At 41.3% G+C, this 21,703-nt stretch overlaps 2 protein-coding genes across 5 annotated transcripts; one reads left to right on the top strand and one right to left on the bottom strand.

Annotated features, from left to right (window-relative positions):
- Window positions 1–69: 69 nt before the first annotated feature.
- Window positions 70–13,653, bottom strand: ikbkg (inhibitor of nuclear factor kappa B kinase regulatory subunit gamma). 3 transcript variants are annotated; one of them, XM_054795180.1, is made up of 13 exons: window positions 13,333–13,653; window positions 12,682–12,822; window positions 10,980–11,239; window positions 8,445–8,630; window positions 8,312–8,373; window positions 7,116–7,163; window positions 6,362–6,559; window positions 5,320–5,472; window positions 4,794–4,866; window positions 4,556–4,690; window positions 2,642–2,778; window positions 2,203–2,279; window positions 70–2,005 (listed from the first exon to the last, which is right to left on the bottom strand). In XM_054795180.1, the coding sequence occupies exons 2-13, from the start codon at window positions 12,818–12,820 to the stop codon at window positions 1,815–1,817; spliced, it is 1,659 nt and encodes a 552-aa protein (XP_054651155.1). In that variant the 5' UTR covers window positions 12,821–12,822; window positions 13,333–13,653; the 3' UTR covers window positions 70–1,814. The 3 variants fall into 3 exon arrangements, with proteins under 3 accessions (XP_054651155.1, XP_054651162.1, XP_054651171.1); XM_054795187.1 differs by lacking the exon at window positions 13,333–13,653 and adding an exon at window positions 12,937–13,056; XM_054795196.1 differs by lacking the exon at window positions 7,116–7,163.
- Window positions 13,654–14,115: 462 nt separating this feature from the next.
- On the top strand, window positions 14,116–19,629 carry LOC129192456 (transmembrane emp24 domain-containing protein 4-like). 2 transcript variants are annotated; one of them, XM_054796530.1, is made up of 5 exons: window positions 14,116–14,327; window positions 16,245–16,345; window positions 16,449–16,574; window positions 19,197–19,343; window positions 19,406–19,629. In XM_054796530.1, the coding sequence occupies exons 1-5, from the start codon at window positions 14,192–14,194 to the stop codon at window positions 19,607–19,609; spliced, it is 714 nt and encodes a 237-aa protein (XP_054652505.1). In that variant the 5' UTR covers window positions 14,116–14,191; the 3' UTR covers window positions 19,610–19,629. The 2 variants fall into 2 exon arrangements, with proteins under 2 accessions (XP_054652505.1, XP_054652495.1); XM_054796520.1 differs by having other exon boundaries at window positions 16,245–16,354.
- Window positions 19,630–21,703: the final 2,074 nt, after the last annotated feature.

The raw sequence follows: 21,703 nt of genomic DNA, 5'->3' as shown, positions 1-21,703 counted from the left end.
CAACTTTGCAAAAAATCAAATTCTCAACAATTAACGTCGTCAGACACGGGCCAAAGGATATGTGATTTATTTCGGAGCTTGTCAACAGATTTAAACGATTTTCTTTACACCAACAGAGCATCCATAATTACAGACAAAAATCACACAAACGTTGACCTCAATGTTCTTACATTCATAGTAATAGCTACAGGAAGTACACAATAAAGGGCCTCAGTGATATAGCACTGCAGTGGTGCAGTCAACAGTATACACAGACACAGAACACAGAGAATGGTTACTTTGTTCAATAAGAGTAAAACCATCTCTAGTACATACTGTACGTTTTGAGGTAATGTAGACTTGCAACTTTTATAACCAAATATTTGAATATACAGTTTATTATTTAAAGCTCACTATGTTATTTACCCTCTTTTATGGGAATTGGAAAAACATGTTTTTTCCTTTAATTTTTTTTTTTACAATACATTATAGGTCCAAAAATTAACTACTGTTACAAACAGTGGAAGATGCAATCAAAGACAACATTGTCATTTCAGAGTTCAGCCGTTCCCTAACTTATGGTATTACTATCTCTGCAGAGTAGAGGGACAAGGGAAAAAACAGAGATCATTAATTGCGTACAAAGTCTGATAAGATGGAAAATATGAAAAAGGTGGCTCTAGTGAAAGCAACAAAAAAAAAAGACAAAAGGAAAGGGAACTTTAGAATGGAACAGCTACAGCAGAAAGTGAGTCGGGGGAGCAGGTCAATACGAATAGTCTTTCATTTGCAACAAGTCCTTTGTTTGGCAAGTCTTGATTGCATCATTATCACTTTCATCCCCATAGTATGTTTACTTGATTGTGAATGGATGTGCAAGTAAGGTGCAACTACAAAAAATGTTTATCTTAACTGTGTACAGAGCTGAGTGCAGGCACCCTGTCGACACTGATCAGCCATACCACTATAATCCCCACCTTAATACTGTATAGGAACTATAACCGCTCTGACATGGACTCCACAAGACCTCTGTGTGTTGTCCTATCTGACACCAAAGCATTAACATCAGACCCTTGAAGTCATGAGGTTGGGTTAGAGGTTTTTTTTTCCAGTACATTGGAAAAAAAAAAATCTCCATTAGATTGAAATGTACAGACTTTGGAGACTGATTCAGCACTGGGAGCTTGTCGTGTTCTACACAAAAGATCCTGCATGTCTGTAGTGTGGTAATTCACAATGTCCTGCTGAAAAGAGGCCACTGTCCCTAAGCAATATTGTCTCCATGAATGGATGTACTTGGTCTGCAAATCATTCAGTAGGGTACAAATGCCAAACAACAATCATATAAATGACAAAACCCGGTACTACATTTTTTTTTAAAGCATCACACTGCCGATACCAACCGTTTTATAAGAGAAAACAAGACCCATCACAACATTGTCCAATTCTGAAGGTGACTATTGTAGGCACTTTGGACCATCGGTTCTGACCCCCCGTATCAGAACCAACAAGAACTTTATTTTAGGAGTTTATGCTTCAGCACCCTTTGGGCGATTCCAACATAGGTAATTACCTCCTGCAAATATATCACTTTGCACACATTACCCTGTTGTTGGATCACTGGCCTTCTTTTTCTCCAGCCTTTTTTTGGTAGGTACTAGCCACTCCTGCACAGATCAGCTTTGAGGAAAAAATGTCCACATGCTAAAAGTCTCACTGACTGATGTGGTGTCGTTGTAACAAGTGTCATTCAATTCACCTATAAGGGATCATAATGATATGGCTGGTCAGTGTATGTGTATTGTGGTTTCATGGTAAGATGAACTCTGCATCTGTTACTGTATACAGTCCATGACATGGATTTGGAGGGTGTCCATATCTGGAGCCTGGTACTGGCACTTTGGACAACATAAATCTGGCAGATCCTCTACTCCTGCTGCTCCTTGATCACCGACCTGCACCAAAGCTTGACTGCGGTACAATGACGGAGGGGGTGCTGTGTTGAAAGCTCCAGCAGAAAATCCACCTGAGAAAAGGTTCAATACATATTACATTTACTCTATTAAAGAAGTAACATTACCATAGTGAAGTACAGAAATGTGTGAAAAGCGAGGGCAAGAGAACCTTTTTTCTTGTTTACAGGATTCTAATCCCCCCCCAATCAATAACACAAATTTAAGTTCCATCTGTCTATTTGGGTACAATAGCTCGTTAGTGATGTACCTTGTGGAGGCGGAATATGTGGGACTCGTGCCGGAAAGTCCTCCTGGTGTCTCAGCTTCATCTGCTCCATACGTACCCTGAAACAGTGCCGACGTGGACATCTTATGAATTTGCTTAAATGTCAATTTGCCAATCAAAGATTTCTTTCTCAACATAATAGCGCCAGATCTAATCTTGACTATGTACCAAGATGCCTGCTTGGCAGCTGCAGATGCAACACCCTATTAATTCAGGTCACAAGGACATCTGGATCACAAAAAAATGTAAAGGAAGATCCTTGACTTCCTCAAATGGAGTTAGTGGACAAAAAGTCACAGCCTACAGGGCAACAACAGTCCTCCTGATGACCAGATTCACAGAGGAGGTAAGCAGGCTTTATGCATTATACTGATATTGGAAGAACACTTTTATTTATTTTTATTTTTTTTTTTACATTTACCGGGATGTTGCTTCCTGTTTGAGCCTGTCAATCTCAGCCAAAGCCTGAGTTAGCTGATCCTGCAGCTCCTCTTTTTTCTGGTTCAGCTTTTCCCTTGCTTCTCGTTCTGCTAGAAAGTCTGCCTTGTAGATCTCAGCCTGAAACAACATGAACACGCAGGACAAGCAAGGGTAAATGACTGAATTCCACTACATTTATTTTCTTTCACTTGAATGTACAAGCACATGATAAACATGCTCACAAAACGGGAGTAGCTTGTACTCACTATCTGACAACAGAAATGACAAGTGACTCAGAAACTATAGGTTTTCCAGTAAAATATTAATTCTATCAAACCTATTGGAAATAAAACACTCAAAACACTCACAAAAGCTTTGGCATAACCTTATGTTCCTTGGCAGTAACAATACCCATAAAGCAGTACAATTTGCAAAAAGAAAAATATACCGTGCCCTCCAGAAGTACTGGAACAGTGAGGTTAACTTTTTTATTTTGGCTGTAGACTGAAAACATTTGGGTTTGACATCAAAAGACGAATACGAGACCAGAGAGCAACTTTTCAGCGTTTATTTCCAGACACGAAGGCGGACAAATCCATCACCAAGCTCCGAAGGGGGATGAGTTCCACCCGGAGTTCCTAAGGTTTCTGGATGTTGAGGGACTGTTTTGGCTGACATGTCTCTTCAACACTGCATGGAAGCCGGGAACAGTGCCTCTGGATTGGCAGACCAGGGTGGTGGTCCCCCTTTTCAAGAAGGGCGACCGGAGAGTATGCACCAACTATAAGGGGATCATACTCTTCAGCCTCCCTGGGAAAGTCTATTCCAGGGTGCAAGGGTACTGGAGGGTACATGGGAGTTTGCCCAACCGGTCTACATGTGCTTTGTAGACTTGGAAAAGGCATTCGACTGTGTCCCTTGCAGTGTCCTGTGTGGGGTGCTCCAGGAGTATGGGATTGGTGACACGCTACTACGTGCCATTCGGTCCTAGTAAAACCGGAGCAGGAGCCCGGTGGAGGAGCTCAAGTATCTAGGGGTCTTGTCCACGAGTGAGGGAAGATTGGAGCGTGAGGTCGACAGCGTCTGCAGTAATGCGGTCGCTGTACTAGACCTTCGTGATGAAGAGAGCTGAGCCGGAAGACAAAGCTCTCTATCAGTTGATCTACAGTATGTTCCCACCCTCACCTGTGGTCACAAGCTTTGGGTTGTGACCGAAAGAGTGAGATCGCGGATATGAGTTTCATGGATGGATGTTCTTGCATTGGTGTGTAACAGCGGTTAACACATTTTAACACTTGCGTTACAATTATGGAAGTCTAAACATTACTTAAAAATGAAATTCTTTCTTATTTCCTTACAGGATAAATTATTTAGAAATGTAAACTAGTCACATGTTGACTAGCAACTGTGTTCAGTCTAATAAGCACACAAAGTAGAGAATAGCTACTCTAGTACAACAGAATCACTGATATAAATATCTTGACAACAAGAAGTCAGTGGGTGAAGGCAATGTCATGTATGCAACTAATGTCTACAAAACATGTGAACAAAGATATTCTCATGAACATACTGCTTCAAAAACATTTATTCTTTTGTACTTTGACTGAACCAAACATCATCATTTATCCAAATGTATCCCAAGTAACATTTTATGTGTCGAATCAGTGAAAAACAATGTAGTCATGTGCGTGACACAATGTTACAGGAATGTAAAACTAATGGATCACTAATGGTAATGTGATCATTCAGTTGTGCACAGATTGAAGCGTGTTCCCAGCATCAGTCAGAATACGCCTGCTTAGTTGATCACACAAACACTACAGAACGTAGTTTGTATTTTTGATCCAACCAAATAGAAGAAAATCTGTACCTCAGCCACTCCACATTTTGAAAACATGTCACCCAGGAACCATACCTGTGCTGTGAGGACAGGAACGGTCTCCAGTGAGCCTTTTTGTTGCTCTGCCTCCTCCTTCAGCTTGTCAATCAGGTCCTGCTTTAGGGCCAGTGCTCTCTCTGCTTCCTCGAGTCGGCTGCACAAATCTCCTCCCTGAAACATGTACATGGAGTGATGTGAAAATATGAACCCCATAGAATTTAAGTTGCAAAACTGGTTTAGGTGGGGGTTAATAGGTCATTAAATGTATTTTTACCTCACTCTTCAGTTTAGAATCATAGTCTCTAAAGAGACATGTGTAGGCATGCTGAAGCTGTGTCAGTTTTTTCCTAAGAAACAAGAGGGGCAATAAAGGGCACTATTCAGTGAATTATACCAAAGTAATCATTCAGTTACAATTTATACAACTGAGAATGAAGAAAACATGATACGTCATAGACACTGTAACATAGCTTGGCATGATTGCAACATAAATACAAGCTACATGCCTATGTACTTCCCTTTTTGTATAACATGATAGACTATCGGGTCCAGCAGAAAGGTACTGCAAACTGAATGTAAGCAGTGTGTGATTGTTTTAGCAAACACACCCAAAACACCGTTGGGGCAACAGGTTAAGTGAAATACAGATCAAATCATAATTTACAACCTTGCTCAACATAGTAATAATGTAATATAGCAATAAAGGCAGTTTTCATAACAGTGAGTAAGTGGAAAAATAAACACATGATAATGATTTCTCAAAGTAACAATAGTGAAGGCGTGTGTGTGTGTCGCCCCACTTTTCCTCTGTGACAACATGTCTCTCTGCCTTCAGGGCTTGCTCCAAGCTCTGGATCTGCAACAGAAGCTTGTCCATATTCACGTGATGCTGACTCCTCTGCTGCTCCAGTTCTTGCTCTGCCACCTGCAGGGCTTTCACCTTACTACACAGCCTACACACGGGTATGGAAAAGCAACATATAAGTACACGGAGACTCATTTTTGAAATACAGTGGAACCTCGGATAGCGTCCGCCCCAGTTTGCGTGTTTTTTGCTTCACGTAAAAAATTTACGCCATAATTTTGCCTCAGCTTGCATGCATTCTCCGTTTCAACATGTACAGTGAAGCGTGCGTCTTGTTGTGTTATTAATAGTCTGCGAAAGTCCACCTATATTCTTAATATATTTTTTCAATCAGAAAGCATCCTTCCTTGTTAACACCCTATTAGCTAGCGAACAAAATGGCAACCAGAACCAGAAGTTATGTCACCAGTCTATGATGTGACACAAAACACGCTTTTACAGTTTTATAAATGTAGTTTTACATGCATAACTTTACATGCTTTGTTTTGTCAAGAGTTATTTCTTGAATTCAATCGTGTTTCTCACCTTCTTTATCAAAATGCTGGCACTTGCAACTTTCTTTGGCTCCGTTTTGGGTTACAGTATTGAGGTGAGAAACACTATTGAATTCAAGAAACAACTCATGTCAAAACAGGAAGGTGGTGGTGGAGGTTGATCTCGCTGCCACCATGTGTCTTTGGGGATAGTCCTCAAGAATCACATCTTGAATGACGGTAAAAGTAACCTTAAATGTTGATTTATCCCTTTCATATGTATTTATTTGCAATTCTAATTGTTTTCTGCATGTCAAAATATAATTCTAAAACATTAAAAACTTGCTTTGTGTTGACATTTTTGGCTTTCTGGAAGGAATTAATTGGATTTAAATGATTTCTTTTGGCAAAAATTGATTCGGTTAGTGTCTGTTTCGGTTCAGGAACGAATGAATGACGCTAACCAAGATTCCACCATATCATTTTTAGACAGTGGTTACATACTTGTCCTCTAGCATTTTGCGTTCATGCTCGCTTTTTTCCAGGCAGCTCTGCCGCTCATTCAGTTCTGCTAAAAGAGATGTTGCCTGAGCTTTCAGAGCCTCACAGTCCTTGTCTTTTTGCTTGAGAAGAGCCTCAGTTCTGTCTCGCTGAGCAGAACTCTTCTGCAGGTAGTCAAGCTTCTCCTCCAGCTCACGATACCTATCAATTAAAGACAGATTCATGATTAATAAGAAGTCTTTCACACAAGACAAATTGTAAAAAAAAAGGATAGTAGACCTATGACTAGGTATATAAGTCAAAACAGTTTCGCACATGTTACACATGAAGACTGAACTCTGCAACAATGGAAAAAGCGCACCAGAGTAAAGGAAATAAATTAAGTGTACAACTAATGAGGCTGAGAGCCAATTGTCCAAGTATTATTATCAATTCAAACAGATTAAAAAACATTGTTTCTGAGAGGTGTTATTTTTCAGTTGCTTGTATAATGTTTGAATCAACCGACATAGCAAAAAACTGTGCTAATGGTCTCTGAGAATACCATCCGATTATATAGAAGACTTATTTAACAACTATTTATTCAACAACCCAATATGTTTTTGACAACTGCTGTACACAACACATTGGCAAAAAAAGAGGCAAAAGAGGTTACAGGCAAGTCGTGCCAGCAACAGCCAAAGTACTGAACAGAGGGGATAGTAGCGAGCTAACATGCAGTGAGAGAGTGAAAAGCCACACAGAGCTGTGGGCTCACCTGCCCTGTGTGGCCTGAAGCTGCTCTGTGAGTTTAGCCAGGCTAGAGCTGGAAAAAGGAACAAAGAAGAAGGAGAGAGTCGGAAATAGATACAAAATAAGGATTACAGTAGGAAGAGAAAACCCCACATGAAAGCCTTGTCTATGCCTAAAGATGACAAGTGTGTGCATCTATAGTAAGATCATTTAACTGTTACTTAGCAATGATGCTGTTGACACACAGGGAATTTAGTAGTGTTAGGAGTCAAACAATGAAAAAAAATAATGTCAACTTGAGAGGGGAAAATACTGTGTTCCTTCGCTACACCACGACTCCCCTTTCGCGGATTCGCTGTTTCGTGGATTTTTTTAAAGTGCAATTTTGTATATTTTTTTAACAGCATATGAACGTGCATTGTGTTCTGCGTCCTTTTGGTGTATTGGATCGGTGCTCTGTTATATGTGTCTGTTATTGTATTTACTACTGTTACCAGTAGAGGGTGTTGTATACTCATGTGTGAGTTGAAGACGTGTGCGGCTCCACTTAGTCTCAGTATGTGGTTACGTGCTTATACCAACATATTAGGAAGCCACGGTAGACAATAGCTGGCTAACTATAGCCACATCAGTCCTTATTGGCTAAGGGAGAACCTTCCCATTGTGTTCTGCGTCCTGATTGGCTGTAGACCATTATCAATCAATCTCCTTCGTGCTGTTTCCTGTTGTGGACAATAGTCGCTAGCAAACTAGCTAACTGTGTGAGCTGCTTGCTGACCGCCAATATAGATAAAAGAAGAAGAAGAAGAAGAAGGTAACCGGCTAAATGAATCTTCGGTTTAAGGAGTACGACTAGGAGGAGGACGACGGCAGGAGCAATGTGTTTCAACAAGATTACAAAAACACTACAGCCGAACGGTGCCAGGACGAGGCATGGTCAAAGGAGTGAATATGCGTGAGTCACTTAATAATTTCATGTGTCCAACCTTGTAGATTGATAATTGAAATTCAAACAAAATTTTTAACTTTGAGAGTGTTTAAACAAGAGAAAAGTTTCAACTGAGAAATGTGTATAAAGTGTATTGTGAGGGGTTTTACAGCCTTAAAGCATATATAATAACTGTAAACAAATAAAATTGGCTACTTTGAGGATTTCACTTATTGCGGGCTATTTTGGGAACCAATTCCTCGCGATAAACGAGAGAACACTGTATGTCATACCAGTCAGATGAGTGCTGGGCCTCAGAACGATGTTGACCAACCTCCTCGGTAGCATTGCTTGCCTATCAAAAACATTTATGTCAGCCTTTATGGTCACACAGCCCATCAAACAATTTTAATTTGCACCAATTACCTGTGCCTGGGCCAGTTTAGCCCACAGCTGGTCAATGCAGCGACGCATTCGCTCTCTGTCTTTTTCACCCTCGTCCCTCTCCCTCTCGAGCTCTTCATTCTTTTTCCTCAGCTCTTGCATACCTTCTTCCAGCTTTTCTTTGTGGCTGTTCAGTATCTGCAGAAAGTCGTTTCCGCCCTCGATCGGCTGTGGAGAGAAGTGTGCAATGTGACTGTGTGAGGAACTATTACTGAAGAAAGAAAATGGACAGAAATGATCCAAATACTCTTGATGGTCGAATGACAAGAAAAAGCTGAACTGTTCTAAGTTACAGAAGCCAGAGGTTTACAGTACATGTGTGTACCGACAGGCAGAACTGAACCGTGACCTTTTTGGCTTGCAGCATCACTCAGTCAGAAGTCCCCTCAAAAGTGTAAAACAGTACTACCAATGCAATAGCTGGTGCCATATTTTTATAATATCTTATAATATTGCTTTTTAGCTGTAGTACATTTTATTTTGGACTTGACAGGCCATTGTACTACTACTCATAAGATCCATCCACCATAACCATCCACTACAACATAAACTAGGGGTTATTAGGACCCTCCAACATAGAGCGGAACAAATACCAACGAGTGCTGAGGGAAGGAAAAAGGAGACACAACATGTCCAGAGAGCGCTCTCAACCTGTGGGTACCCGTGGTGGGCTTTGAACAAATGTCAAAAGAAGAGAGTAGGGAAAGAAACCCAAAAGCCCACAGAAGCAAAAAGGAGAGGAGTGGTAGTCCCTTATGTAGCGGGGGTCTCCGAAAAACTCCAGAGGATCTTATGGCAACACAAAATTCCTACCTATTTCAAACCAGTAAATACCCTGAAAACAAAAATTAGTGCATCCTAAAGACAAGGCTCCAAACCAAAAACAGAGCAATGTGGTCTATTCCATCCACTGTAAAGATGAGGAATGCAAACAGCACTAAATTGGGGAAACTAAGCAAATGCTCCAAAAAAGGTTTTATCAACATCGCAGGGACAATTCTAGTGGGCCTCAATCAGCAGTACATCTACACCTTAAAGCAACCAATCACTCTTTTGAGGACAGCGAGGTAAAGATTTTGGCCAAAGAAAACAGATGGTTTGAAAGAGGAGTAAAGGAAGCTATTTTTGTCAAACAACAGAGCCCATCATTGAATCGGAATGGTGGTTTGAGGTTTAATTTGGACCCTGTGTTCAGCAGGTTACTGAGACCAAAACCCACAGCTCTTAGTCTTGCAAATGAGGTGGAGCCAGGGCCAAGCCAGAACAATAGATGCTAACGAGCCAGTATCAGAGTCGTTCATACCCAACTACAGGGAGCTACACTTCCCTTTGATCGGAGGTGCTAATGGCAGAAGAGGATTAGACGACAACTCCGCCCAGGCTTAGTGTAAGGAACAAATAGGAGGAGGGTGTTGGCACACCAATTCCGCCCACTCTTACTGTATTTAAGGCCTCGGCTACCAGCACTTATTAGTTCGCTGACGAAGCTCTTCGGATGAGGAGCGAAACGTCCGACACATTCTTCACAGAAGTACAGATGACGTCTCAAGAAGCCTTTCCCTCGATATATATATACACATATGTATATATTTACATATATATATATATATACATATACACACACACACACACACACACAATCCGTCCTCAAAACTTACAGCGAGGTGAACACAAGTTAATATATGGTCGTAAGTCATTACAGGCAAGCATTGTGAATTATCTCCAACAGCTAGCTGGGATGACCCAGCGACCTGCAGAGCAGAGGAGCCTCGTACTACCACTAGCTGCTCCAGAGTGAGGTGGCGGTGGTATACAATATAACCGTCTGACTCACGGTGTCATCTACCAAAGAACATCAAACTAATAACACGGCAAATTAACACTCAAAAGGCGCACCTAACAAATCTACAAACATGCACCAATACGAATTTAAAAGGGAAAAAAAACAACTTTTAAAGCCCTCCCACAGTGTGTCTGAGCAACACATTCATTCATTGCAATGATGTCAGCCTCCCTCTGAGCTCCTCTGGTGGACAGAGCAGCATTGCAGCACCATCCATCCATCCATTTTCTTTGCCGCTTGTCCTCCAATGAAATGTTTGCTCAGATGAAATACATTGTGGGAAAACTTTCAAATGTTGGGGTTAAAATACACTAAATTATCGGCCTATACATATGTTTTACTCCAGGGTGTATAGCACCTCTCATACAGGCAGCTGGGATAGACTCCAGCTGCTCTGTGACCCTGAACATGATCAGCGGTATAGAAAACAAAAAGAAAGATGATACATTGCAGAGGTGCAGTCAATCACAAGGCACATATAAAGATAGACAACCATTCACATTCATATACACATTATCACCTAGTGCAGGCTGAACCCATGCTGCAGGCATGGAATTCAGGTGAGGCAACCATAAGACACCTGAGGTTCTTACTGTAAGTACAGTAAATTACTTTACTCAAATGCCTATTAATGGATTTAGAGAATTTTCAGTTCAGTTATTGAACCAACCAACCTGTGATGCATCTAGAGGTCCATTCTTAGTTGGAAAAGGCCCTTCAGTCTGACTGGAGCTACAGCAGTGGTTAGATAAGGAGGCTGGCCCATTCACCAGGCCCTGTAAAGAGTGGTTCTCCTGGGCCAACCTCTCTACTAGGGCCCTGGCCTCCTGGAAACGACAGCTAAGAAATTCTCTCTCTTCCCTTGTCTTTCGCTGCCAGCCCTCCATCTCTTCACAGCGCTGACGCAAGGCAAGGTTGCTCCGCCGCAAGGCCTCTGGGTGAAGAGAAGGGGGGCAAGTTGTCAGATAGATGCACACAAACTCATTTTCACAATAAAAGCTGACAAAACATAAATTTCTTAGAGACATTAGTAAATAATAATATGCTAATCTAAATTGCATGTTAGTTTCTTTGTGGTTTTACAGGATTATAATCCATCACATTCATTATGTCATTCCTCTCTCTAATTGCAAAATAAATTATGTGAGAATGTAACAGTTATTTAGAAGAAGACAGTATGGTGTAATAGCGACACGTACCGTAGTTATACAGTCATGGCCAAAGGTTTTGAGAATGACATGAATAACAATTTTCACAAAGTCTGCTGCCTCAGTTTTTATGATGCGGCAGAATGTTATGAAGAGTGATAAGTGATAAATATCAATTAATTGCAAACGTCTGTCTTTTTCATGAAAATGAACTTTAATCCCAAAAAAACATTTCCACTTCATTTCAGCCATGCAACAAAAAGACCAGCTGACATCATGTTAGTGATTCTCTGGGTTAACATAGGTGAGAGTGTTGACAAGGACAAAGGCTGGAGATGACTCTGTCATACTGATTGAGTGAGACTAACAGACTGGAAGCTTTAAAAGCAAAGTGGTGCTCGGTATTTTTGTTCTTCTGTTAAACATGGTTACCTGCAAGGAAATACGTGCTGTCATCATTGCTTAGCACAAAAAGGGCTTTACAGGCAAGGATATTGATGCCAGTAGGATGGCACTTAATGCAACCATTTATGAGATCATTAATAACTTACAGGAGAAAGCGTTTGGACTGTTTTAGAAAGCTGATTTATCTGCAGGATCAGGGCAGCACCAGTGCAACGCTTGCTCAGCAATGGCAGCAGGCAGGCGCGAGTGCATCTACACACACAGTGAGGCGAAGACTTTTGGAGGATGGCCTAGTGTCAAGAAGGGCACAAAGAAGCCACTTCTCTCCAGCAAAAACATCAGGCACAGACTGGTATTCTGCAAAAGGTACAGGGATTGAACTCCTGAAGGCTGAGGTAAAACTATTTTCTCTTAGGAAGTATGGGACAATTGGCCAATATGTTTTCAGGAAGTGAAAGTGAGTGAGTCTGAAAAGACTTTCTTCAAGATTTTGCCATTTGTCTGTGGACATTTCTGACAATAACATTTATAAAGTCAGGGGTCTCAATGTCACACCTGAGAAGACATTCGACAAACTGTTCCCACAAAACAATGTGCTGTTGTAACGTATAATTAAAACCAGGGGTGAAATAAGTGGTCCAACCCAACTTGTGACTGATTAATTAATTGATGAAGTTTTAGTGTCCCGACACTTTTGTCCGGAGACAGTGAGGGTTCGGAATATAAGCGGGACATCTGCCATAATAATTTGAATAATGTGTGTGTCTTTTGTAATTCACAATACATACACATGCACACACAAGTCCAATGCAGTACACTGTACCTCTGAGTTGCTGATTGTCTCCGAGCAACCGTGTCACCACTTCATTGGCTGCCAGCTCAGGTGGGACCCTGAGGGCCCCCCCGCTGTCCTCTCCTGACATGTCCCACTGCAGTGGACCATCAGGTTGGGGCTGCACCATCCCTGGAAGTACATGTATATGAGTACATATGAACAAAAACACACACACAAATGCATTCGCACACAACGTGCGCATACCAACAAAGGATGTTACGCGACACAAGCATGTTCATTTACTTTCAATTTAAACCTTCGATGACAACGGTTCGTCCATGAGTGCAATGCCTTTGTGCCACTAACATCTGTACCACACGAACATGGATAGAACCTCGTACTTACTGCAGGAAAACATTACGTCATTAAAAAAGGATGGGTCAAAACGCGGGACGTACAGTGAAAAATGCCTGTTCACATTATAACATCATTATTATTTTCACGCATGTTAATCGCGTAAAATGTATTTAACATAGTCGACATTTTCGCTGTCGATTTAATACAATGGTGAGTCGTGTTTGTTATACAGCTAGATATTTATCATGTTTCTACACGGCACTGCTACAATGTAGAAACAATCAACAAACCCAAATAAAAGGTATTGTACTTTTTATAAGCAAATAGCAACTCCCGTGTTACCTTTTATTATTTTCCAGTGTTGTTATCCGGACAAACAGGCAGCCAGGCAGTCGCTCGCTAACAACCTGAGAGTGAACCCAGCTAGGTAGCCACTTACACAGGCTAATGCTCCACAGCTAGCGACTCAGCTTGGACAGCCAGCTAGAAAATGACTATCTGTGCTCTAAGAGGCACTTGTTGACAACCATAGAAATTGAGAGCATCAACCTTGAATACTTCGGCAATTGAATTGTTCTATATTTTCGGGTTCTCCTGAAACGTTATGCGTGGGTTGAGGTTAACTGTCAAACCCATGACTAGCAGAGTGTTGTTAGTAATACATTGGCACGTAAACCCCGTGTTTGGACTCTCAGGCAGAATTTCCTCAAACTCAAACGCTAAATCGAGTCATGACCTCCAAACTATCAAACATCTCCGGGATTAACAGCAATTATGATCAAGCAAATGCTCTGATGTCTCGAACATGAATTTGAATGTATCTATAAAGAGCCAATTTACTATTTCAGAGTTTTATTCATGAAAATTTTATTTTCTTGTTTGTGTTTCCTTTTTTAAATGCCTGCCGATGACACACACTCCATATTATTATTGTTGGCATTAATAACACAGAACTACAGTTTTGCAGCGTGCAATGTGATGTTTACCATTGCATTTTTTCACAAGCATGAAAAGGAAAATATTTTGAATCCTGCTTCCCATTGACTTGGATACAGTTTGAGAGAAACAAAACTCAGGGCAAAATTAGACATGATTGCTGTGTACAGGAAATCCCCATCCCTTTTCCGTATCGGGTGAGGACGTCCCTTGGTCACAGCAACAGCGACTCTCTGTACTTTTGGCTAGTGGGAGAGGCTTCATTATGCTGGCCGTCACGAGAGTTGGTGTTATTTTGATTGTAGTTTGTATTTATCCAACTTACGCACTCTACTTCCCCATAGAAGAGACTCAAAAAAAATGCTTCACGGAAGAAATTCCAGAAGACACCAGAGTTGTCGGTAAGCAGCGTTGGGCAAATTACCTTCAAAAAGTAGTTATAGTTACTTTTCCCCACAAGTACCTGAATTCGGAACGGAATTACATCTTTATAGATGTATTGGTTATCGGGGAAAGTAATTATTGTGTTACATTTTTCGAAAAGCTTTCAAATATCTGGCGTGTCCCGTTGAGCGCTGTCAATATCAATCTGTAATGGAAGGACCTGCGTTCACTGTTGGCTGTCGCATTCAGCTATTTGGTAGAACAACAATATGATGACTTTGTACAGGTATAAACAGACGTGGCGAAAAATCCAGACACAGGGGTAACAGGATTTGGGGTGACTATTAGGAAAAAGAGTGGGTATACACAAAAGAACAGGAGCTGGATTAGGGGTATACGCAGTACAAATGGTTGCAGTGTTGGTGGTAGTAAAATGGGTGGAATTAACATCACAAAAGAAAACACTTACTGTATATGCTCAGACTCAGCATCACCCCTTGAAAGTATCACTTCGTTTCAATCGTACAGCAGACAGGACATTCTATATCAGTTTCTGCACACAGTCACAAAGATAAACAACAAGGGTAGCAGGTCACATTTCTTTGGGTGCCAGCACATGTAGTGCAAGGGAATGAAAAGTCAGACAAGTTGGCAAAGAGGGCACTTAGGGCAAGTATGGTTGAAATGCAAGTAAGCATAAGCAAGACAAGAGGTGAAAAGCGTGATAAAGGGGAAAATGAGCCAATTTTGGCCAAGCATGTGGAACAGAGAGAACAGGACACCTGTATCAAATCCAGAAAAAGGTAATGGATTCAAGAATTGGTGGTAACAGCAGGAGAGAAGAAGCGGTGATGACAAGATTAAGGGAAGGACACTGCTGTTAACAAAACATGAAAGTTCTGGGGAAGCATGACACTGGCTTGTGTGAAGACTGTCAGGAAGAGGAGTCGGTTGAGCATGTGATTCTGAGGTGCAGGAGGTGTAATGCACAAAGGGAGGTGATGGTGGTGGGAATAGAAGAAATTACACTAAAAAGACGACTGAACATGGGTGAAATGACACATCAAAGGAAGTTGTTTGACTATTTAAGAAGCACAGGGTTGTTTAACAGAATATGAGGGGAGGTTTATTTAGGGTGAAGAATCAAGGTGGTATATTTGTTCTGGGAAAGGAAGTATACATGTATGTTTGGCATTAGAGAGGCTGTGACTGCAGCTGAGACACAACTGAAGGGGGGGCAGTAATGCGCCAAAGTAAGGGATGCCAACCACCATAATACCGAAGAAGACTGTTGTCTGGCATTATGCAATACCGGAAATGAAATCGGTTCTACACATGTGCAGAACGCGTCTACATCCGGTTGGCCTATTTTTCGGCATTCACATGTTAGGCATGTGTAACCTACGCAATCCGTTGATCTATTTTACGGCAGCCATATACATCAGTTGTATGACATCCCTATCAGCAGTGTAGTCCATCAACAGTGACTCACCCCCCACTTCCTCCCGTGATGAGGAACGTAGTTCCACCTAGTTGGTGGGGCCACTTCAGTAAAGAGTTTGGCTTCTCAAAACAATATGCGTTCAAAAGAGTAATACATGTGCATAAAAAAAAATGCCTCCTCCAAAAAATCAGACCTCACAATCGCTCTGCGTTACTCTCTCTCCCGTCTGCCGCCTGTCCATTGTTGTTGCAGACCTGCCAACATGTATTCATTTGTATGATGTATGTATGTACAAAAGTATGGCTTTCCAGCCCTGCCTCTCTTCACCTTGACACAAGTAGATGTGCACCCTTTATTACTTCCATATACGCACCTACACACACCTACCTATGCTCACGTGACCAACACCTCTACACTAGTGCAGGCGCAGCGCTTCCCACCAACCGATAGACCTTTGTCCTACATTATGGTGACCTGTGCCTCTTTACAGGTAAGTACAGAGTTCAGCTTTGGGACAAATCGGACAGTTCCTTCCTCCAGGCCTCCCCCAGTCTTGGAATGCATGTTGAAATTAAGGATGCTGATGCAAAGGTGTGTATGGTATGTTTAAATAGGAGATGTGGCTCTAAAACACGGCTCCAGTACATACTGTATAGAGACAATCTAAGGATTTGATTTTCTCCGACCCTATCAGGTAATCCTGTCTCGTCAATATGGATCCGACGACTGGTTCACCTTCGCATCTCGTACTCCTGGAGAACACCAAATTTGTCTGCACCCTAACTCCACAAAGATGGCTCTGTTTGCCGGAGGGAAACTGGTAGGACCTCAGTTGCTGGCATGGGAGTACATTGATAAAGAAATGATAAATGAAACTAATGATGAGGCAAGGCTACCAGACCTGACTTTTGTCACTAAAGCTGGATTTACACTGCATGTCTAATCGTCTATATTTGTTTTTTTGTTTTGTTTTTTTACAATCTACACGTCCACATGTCAGGGATGCACATAAGCAATTACACATACAGTATGTCAACACAGCACCAACACGGAAATACACAATAATAGATGAATTGACTGAGTATTCCATACCATTTAGTTGGCCTAGACTGACTTTTTGACCTTAAAGATTAAATGCAGATAGCATTGGCATTACCCCATCCCTGCACTTTGACATCATTTTATTTAATGATCTGCACACCTTTTATTTACTGGGAGTCACGTTGACAGGGCATATCCAACCTGTTCATATACATTGCAGTCGCACTGGAAGATTTTTTTTTTATGCACAGAATTTTTGTCCACACTCTCAGGTCTGATTTTCATCTGATACCATGTGTTTTTTTCTGTTGTTCGCCATTATCGCGGCCATTGTCATGGTTTGGTTTGAACATTACCCATAACCAGTTGGGCCACTTGTCACTTCAACCATATAGTGTAAATCTGGCATGCTTTTAATGTGTATATTTCGCTTTCGCTTGTCGTAATAGTAAGTTTGTTAACTGTGTCCATTTCTTTTCACATGATAAAAAAAATCATACATACATACTGTACATCAAAAAGATGTATGTTACCGCACTAGGAATTTGACATCACTCTCTGTTACAAAATACAACAATAGCAAATACGTTTACATATAAGTAGAAGCTGGAGACTACTACTATACATATTTACACAGAATGTTATAGAATATTAGAATTATGGCATTTACAATGTTACAGGTTACAAATTCAGAGTGTTACGTCCGGAACAGTATGTATTGCAATGCTCATGGGCGCAAATAGCAGTGGTTGGTAATATAAATATGGATAAATAATGAAGTAGGGTCAGCTTGTTTGGGTGTTAAGTGTTCAATCGCTTGACAGCCAGGGGGAAGAAACTGTTTTTGTGTCTGGTTGTTTTGGCGAACAGTGCTCTGTATCGCCTACCGGAGCGGAGGAATTGGAACAGTTTGTGGGCAGGGTATGAGCGGTCCACAGAGATGTTGCCTGCCCTCTTCTTGGCTCTGGACTGGTACAGTTCCTCAATGGAGGGCAGGCTGGTACCGACTTCAAGTCCCGGGAGATGGTGGAGCCCAGGAACCTGAAGTCCACTGTAGACTAGGCGTGTCACGATAACAAATTTTGCTGGACGACAATTGTCCTACAATTGTCGGGTGGTGATTGCCTGATAGCAGAACTACCTGTTTTACTGTGCATATGACAATAAAACCCTTGAATCTTGAATCTTGAAGTCCACTGTCATATCCACAGTTTTAAGCGGATTCAGTTCCAAGTCGTTGCATCTATAAGCAGATTCGTCACCGTCACTGATGAGGCAAATGACAGTGGTGTCGTCTGTAAATTTCGTGGCCTGTGGTGCAGTCATTCGTACATCAGGAAAAAAGCAGAGAGGAGAGGTAACATACCTGGGTGGTGCCAATGCGAATGGTCCGGGAGCTGGATATGGTGCTTCTCAGCCTCACTTGCTGTCTCCTGCTGCACAATAAGCTAAACCACAACAACTTAACCCTGTCACACCAAAGCACATCAGGGGGGTATACAGCGAAGTGACTTTAGTGGGTTTGCGAGCTGTGTTGAGTTGAAAGCCAGACTTGTGTGTTCAGCGAAGGTAGCTCTCTTGTAAATCAGCTCTATCACCATGGTAACCTGGGCTAAACTCATAACCTGGTCTAGACCAGGTTGTGTCCAGGCTTTCAGCTTAAAATCAGCTATGAAAGTGCCACTGTTTCACTGTTAAACTAATTCGGAGATAGCGTCACCATTTATTGAGAACCTACAAGTTCCTTTGGGGACATGGAGGAAAAAAAAAAAAAGAGCATTCGTTGATGATATTAACCATCTATATGCGAGATAGATTTTCAGACGAGGGAATACACTAGATATGCTCACAGCACCAGGAATAAATTGGCGGCCACAGTGTTGCTTTTAGCAGTCATAACCTTTTGGGAACTCCTCATAACGCGCCATAATAATTATGTACTCATTTTTTGTAAAATACACTGCTGGGATCGCTTCACTTTTCAGTGGAATTAGAATAACATGATGTCAAACGCACCCTTTCATGTGAACGTGCACATAGCACAAAGCCGAAAACCGGACTGGACAAAGTAAGTTGATAACCACCGTGATTGCAGATGTTAGGTTTTTCAAGTTGCATCTTGAGCACAAAGCCTGGCTTTGTTGAGCCACTTTCGCCGTATACCCCCCCCCAGATCATTTCGTTTGTGTTTTATTTTAATGGTTTCAGTCTTTATGGGCATTGCACAGCCACAATGTGAGCATGAGGTGACTGAATGTAACCTTGCACTTACAATTAGAAATATACAGTATCATTTTGCCTCAGCAGACACAGTAGTATAATAATTGAAGTATACTGATGTGAATATGTCCAGCACAAGCCCACATTCAGCCCTTGAACTGCCTGCCTTGCTATGTTGCAGAAAGTGCACCTGGATATTCAGGTTGGAGAACGTGCCAATAACTACCCTGAAATTGCAGTCGTAGACAACCTGACTGAGCTGCAGCTGCGTGTCAGACAGCTTCAGCTTCAGGTCGAACAGATCCTGAAGGAGCAAAATTACCAGAGGGTGAGTAGCACTTAAACTGCACTTTTTTTGTGCTGCAGTGGCTGAAAGTTGTCTTTTCCTAGTATCGAGAAGAGCGCTTCCGTATGATCAGTAAGAGCACCAACCAGCGCGTCCGCTGGTGGTCCATCGCCCTGATTTCGTGGTCCATCGCCCAGATGCTCACTCTCATCATCACAGACATGTGGCAGACGAAGCACCTCAAAAGTGTTTCTGAAGATGATGAACGGGTTTATTTTATTGATATTGGTGTCAGGAATGTGAATTAAGGTAATAAATCTAAAGGCAAGGGCATTTTAACATTATTTTTCAGAAAACTTCAATGACGAAACACAGGACCGAACAAACAGACTTTTTTTAACCCCCGCGCACACAAACACACACACACACACACACGCGCACAGAAGGTGCTCCAAAATATTGCACAAGCTCCCCTTAAACTGCATTTGATTTACATCCCTATTAACTAGAGATGTCTGATAATATCGACCCACCGATTTTATCGGCCCGAGATTGGCATAAAAATGTGATACCGAAATATTGTTATCGGGATTTTTCCCTATAATGAAAGCCGATAATAAACATAATGCTGTATACTGTGTAGGCCTATGGGCTTTTGTATTTTCCGGCATGCAAATGATGATGTCATCAAGCGTGTACACAGCCGAGGGTGCCTAGTAGCAAGGTAGCTCACACCAGTTAGTCTATAGCCACAAAGTAACATTAATTTATTTGATCATATGCATTCCTCTTCTTCTTTCTAAATTGTGCACCCAATGGCTTTGGCTTTCTCTTTTCCATGTTTTGTTGACAAAAATTAACTACACTTAATCGTCACCTCCCACCTCACACAACTAGCAGTCAAGGCTAAACCAGTTCATACTGACTCACAATTCCCTCCTTTTTATTTCATATTTTAGTAGTGAAATAACATTTGAGACTCTTGGTCTGCTATATAATGAATATCATATCATATTAAGAATGAAATGTTTTATTTTTTAGCAATTACTGTTGTGATTTGATTTTTTTTTCTTTATCTTGGAATTAACCTGAGGACCGAGGCACAGCAGCGAACACCCCCCATACTCGGTTTGGGTCGATCCGTGTCAGGTGGTGAACGTTAGATGGTCTGCGCAGTGTGGGGGGCGCGAGTATCCCGCCTGTAGAGGGCGCCCATTTGGCAAACACGCTGACTAGTGATGGAAATTTCAGCTTGTTTTATAGAGCTGGTTGTTTTGGCTCGGCTCACTAAAAGAGGAAATGAGTGCCTGAGTTGCGGGAGCAAACTGCTCAGCACAGACTTTAAGAAAGCTAGTGGCTAACTAGTGGGCAGCACGTCGATGGACCCAGATTGCAGATGATCTCTTCGACTGTTTTGTCAATGACCGGTATGAAATGTGTCAGCTCAAGATGTCTAGCTGGCTGCACAATGATTTAATTTTTTCATACCTTGAACATTGTCTTGAAAACATAAGCTTTTTCATTTTGAAAATGTTATGAATTTTAGTACTTAAACTGTTTTTTTTATGTGTCTAAATAATCACGTGTCACCATAGTTTTCTAAATTGGCCACTAGGAGTCAGAGCTCTCACAGAACGACCACACAAGCCTCCAGCAGTGGTGATTGTCTTGTCCCAAGATGCAAGACTTAATTTGATCAGTCTACCCTTTCTGTAAAGGGGCCACAGCTTTGGAATTATCTCCCAACTCATTTAAAATTAGAAAGCAACAGTAATGGTTTTAACCAAAGATTTAAACAATGGCTAAAAACAAAACAACAGTGTTCGCATGAATAGTTTTAAATGGTTGATTGCTTGACCATGTTGTCGTTGCTTTTTAACTTACAAATGTATTTCATTTGAAAAACAGTTTCTTTTTTATTGTTGGAATGCTATTGTACATATTATTTTCTTTTTTTCTTTCTTTTTACTCTTGTTACTTTTAATCATTTCAAAAGCCTCCTGTGGAAAAGTGTTGCGAATTAGCACTTGTAATTAAAAAAAATTGTGGTGTCCACATCAAATAAACAATAAATAAATAAATATGCAATTTTTGGGGGGAGGGGTGATTAGTTGAATTAATAAATCAGTGATGATGATTTAGATTATAGTCTATCAAATGTATTAACAATGCCATTACTGGAATAAATGTTGCATTGTATAAATACTTCCAGTTAAATATCCATATAATATATGTACTTTAAAATCAAATTTCTGTTGTTCGTTATGGTCATGAAAAATATTTGGCAGTGCACTAAAACGGTACTAGAGATGGGATTTATGCTCTCCGAGGCAGGGGGCATTCATGTGTTTCTGTCTTGTTTTCTTTTTTGTTTTACCGGCGCACTCACGTGAAGGCAGCTA

This window comes from Dunckerocampus dactyliophorus, chromosome 1 (genome assembly GCF_027744805.1).
Source record: "Dunckerocampus dactyliophorus isolate RoL2022-P2 chromosome 1, RoL_Ddac_1.1, whole genome shotgun sequence".
NCBI lineage: Eukaryota > Metazoa > Chordata > Actinopteri > Syngnathiformes > Syngnathidae > Dunckerocampus > Dunckerocampus dactyliophorus.
The sequence above is the reverse complement of the archived record's forward strand: the minus strand, read 5'-3'. Positions and strand labels throughout refer to the sequence as shown.

Coding starts and splice junctions, on each gene's coding strand:
- ikbkg (XM_054795180.1), bottom strand. CDS start 12,820: ATGGTGCAGCCCCAACCTGATGGTCCACTGCAGTGGGACATGTCAGGA. Junction 4,691..4,793: donor ATTCTAAACTGAAGAGTGAG/GTAAAAATACAT, acceptor TACATGTTTCAG/GGAGGAGATTTGTGCAGCCG. Junction 2,006..2,202: donor ACATATTCCGCCTCCACAAG/GTACATCACTAA, acceptor ACCTTTTCTCAG/GTGGATTTTCTGCTGGAGCT.
- LOC129192456 (XM_054796520.1), top strand. CDS start 14,192: ATGCTGGCCGTCACGAGAGTTGGTGTTATTTTGATTGTAGTTTGTATT. Junction 16,355..16,448: donor CTGATGCAAAGGTGTGTATG/GTATGTTTAAAT, acceptor CGACCCTATCAG/GTAATCCTGTCTCGTCAATA. Junction 19,344..19,405: donor AGGAGCAAAATTACCAGAGG/GTGAGTAGCACT, acceptor GTCTTTTCCTAG/TATCGAGAAGAGCGCTTCCG.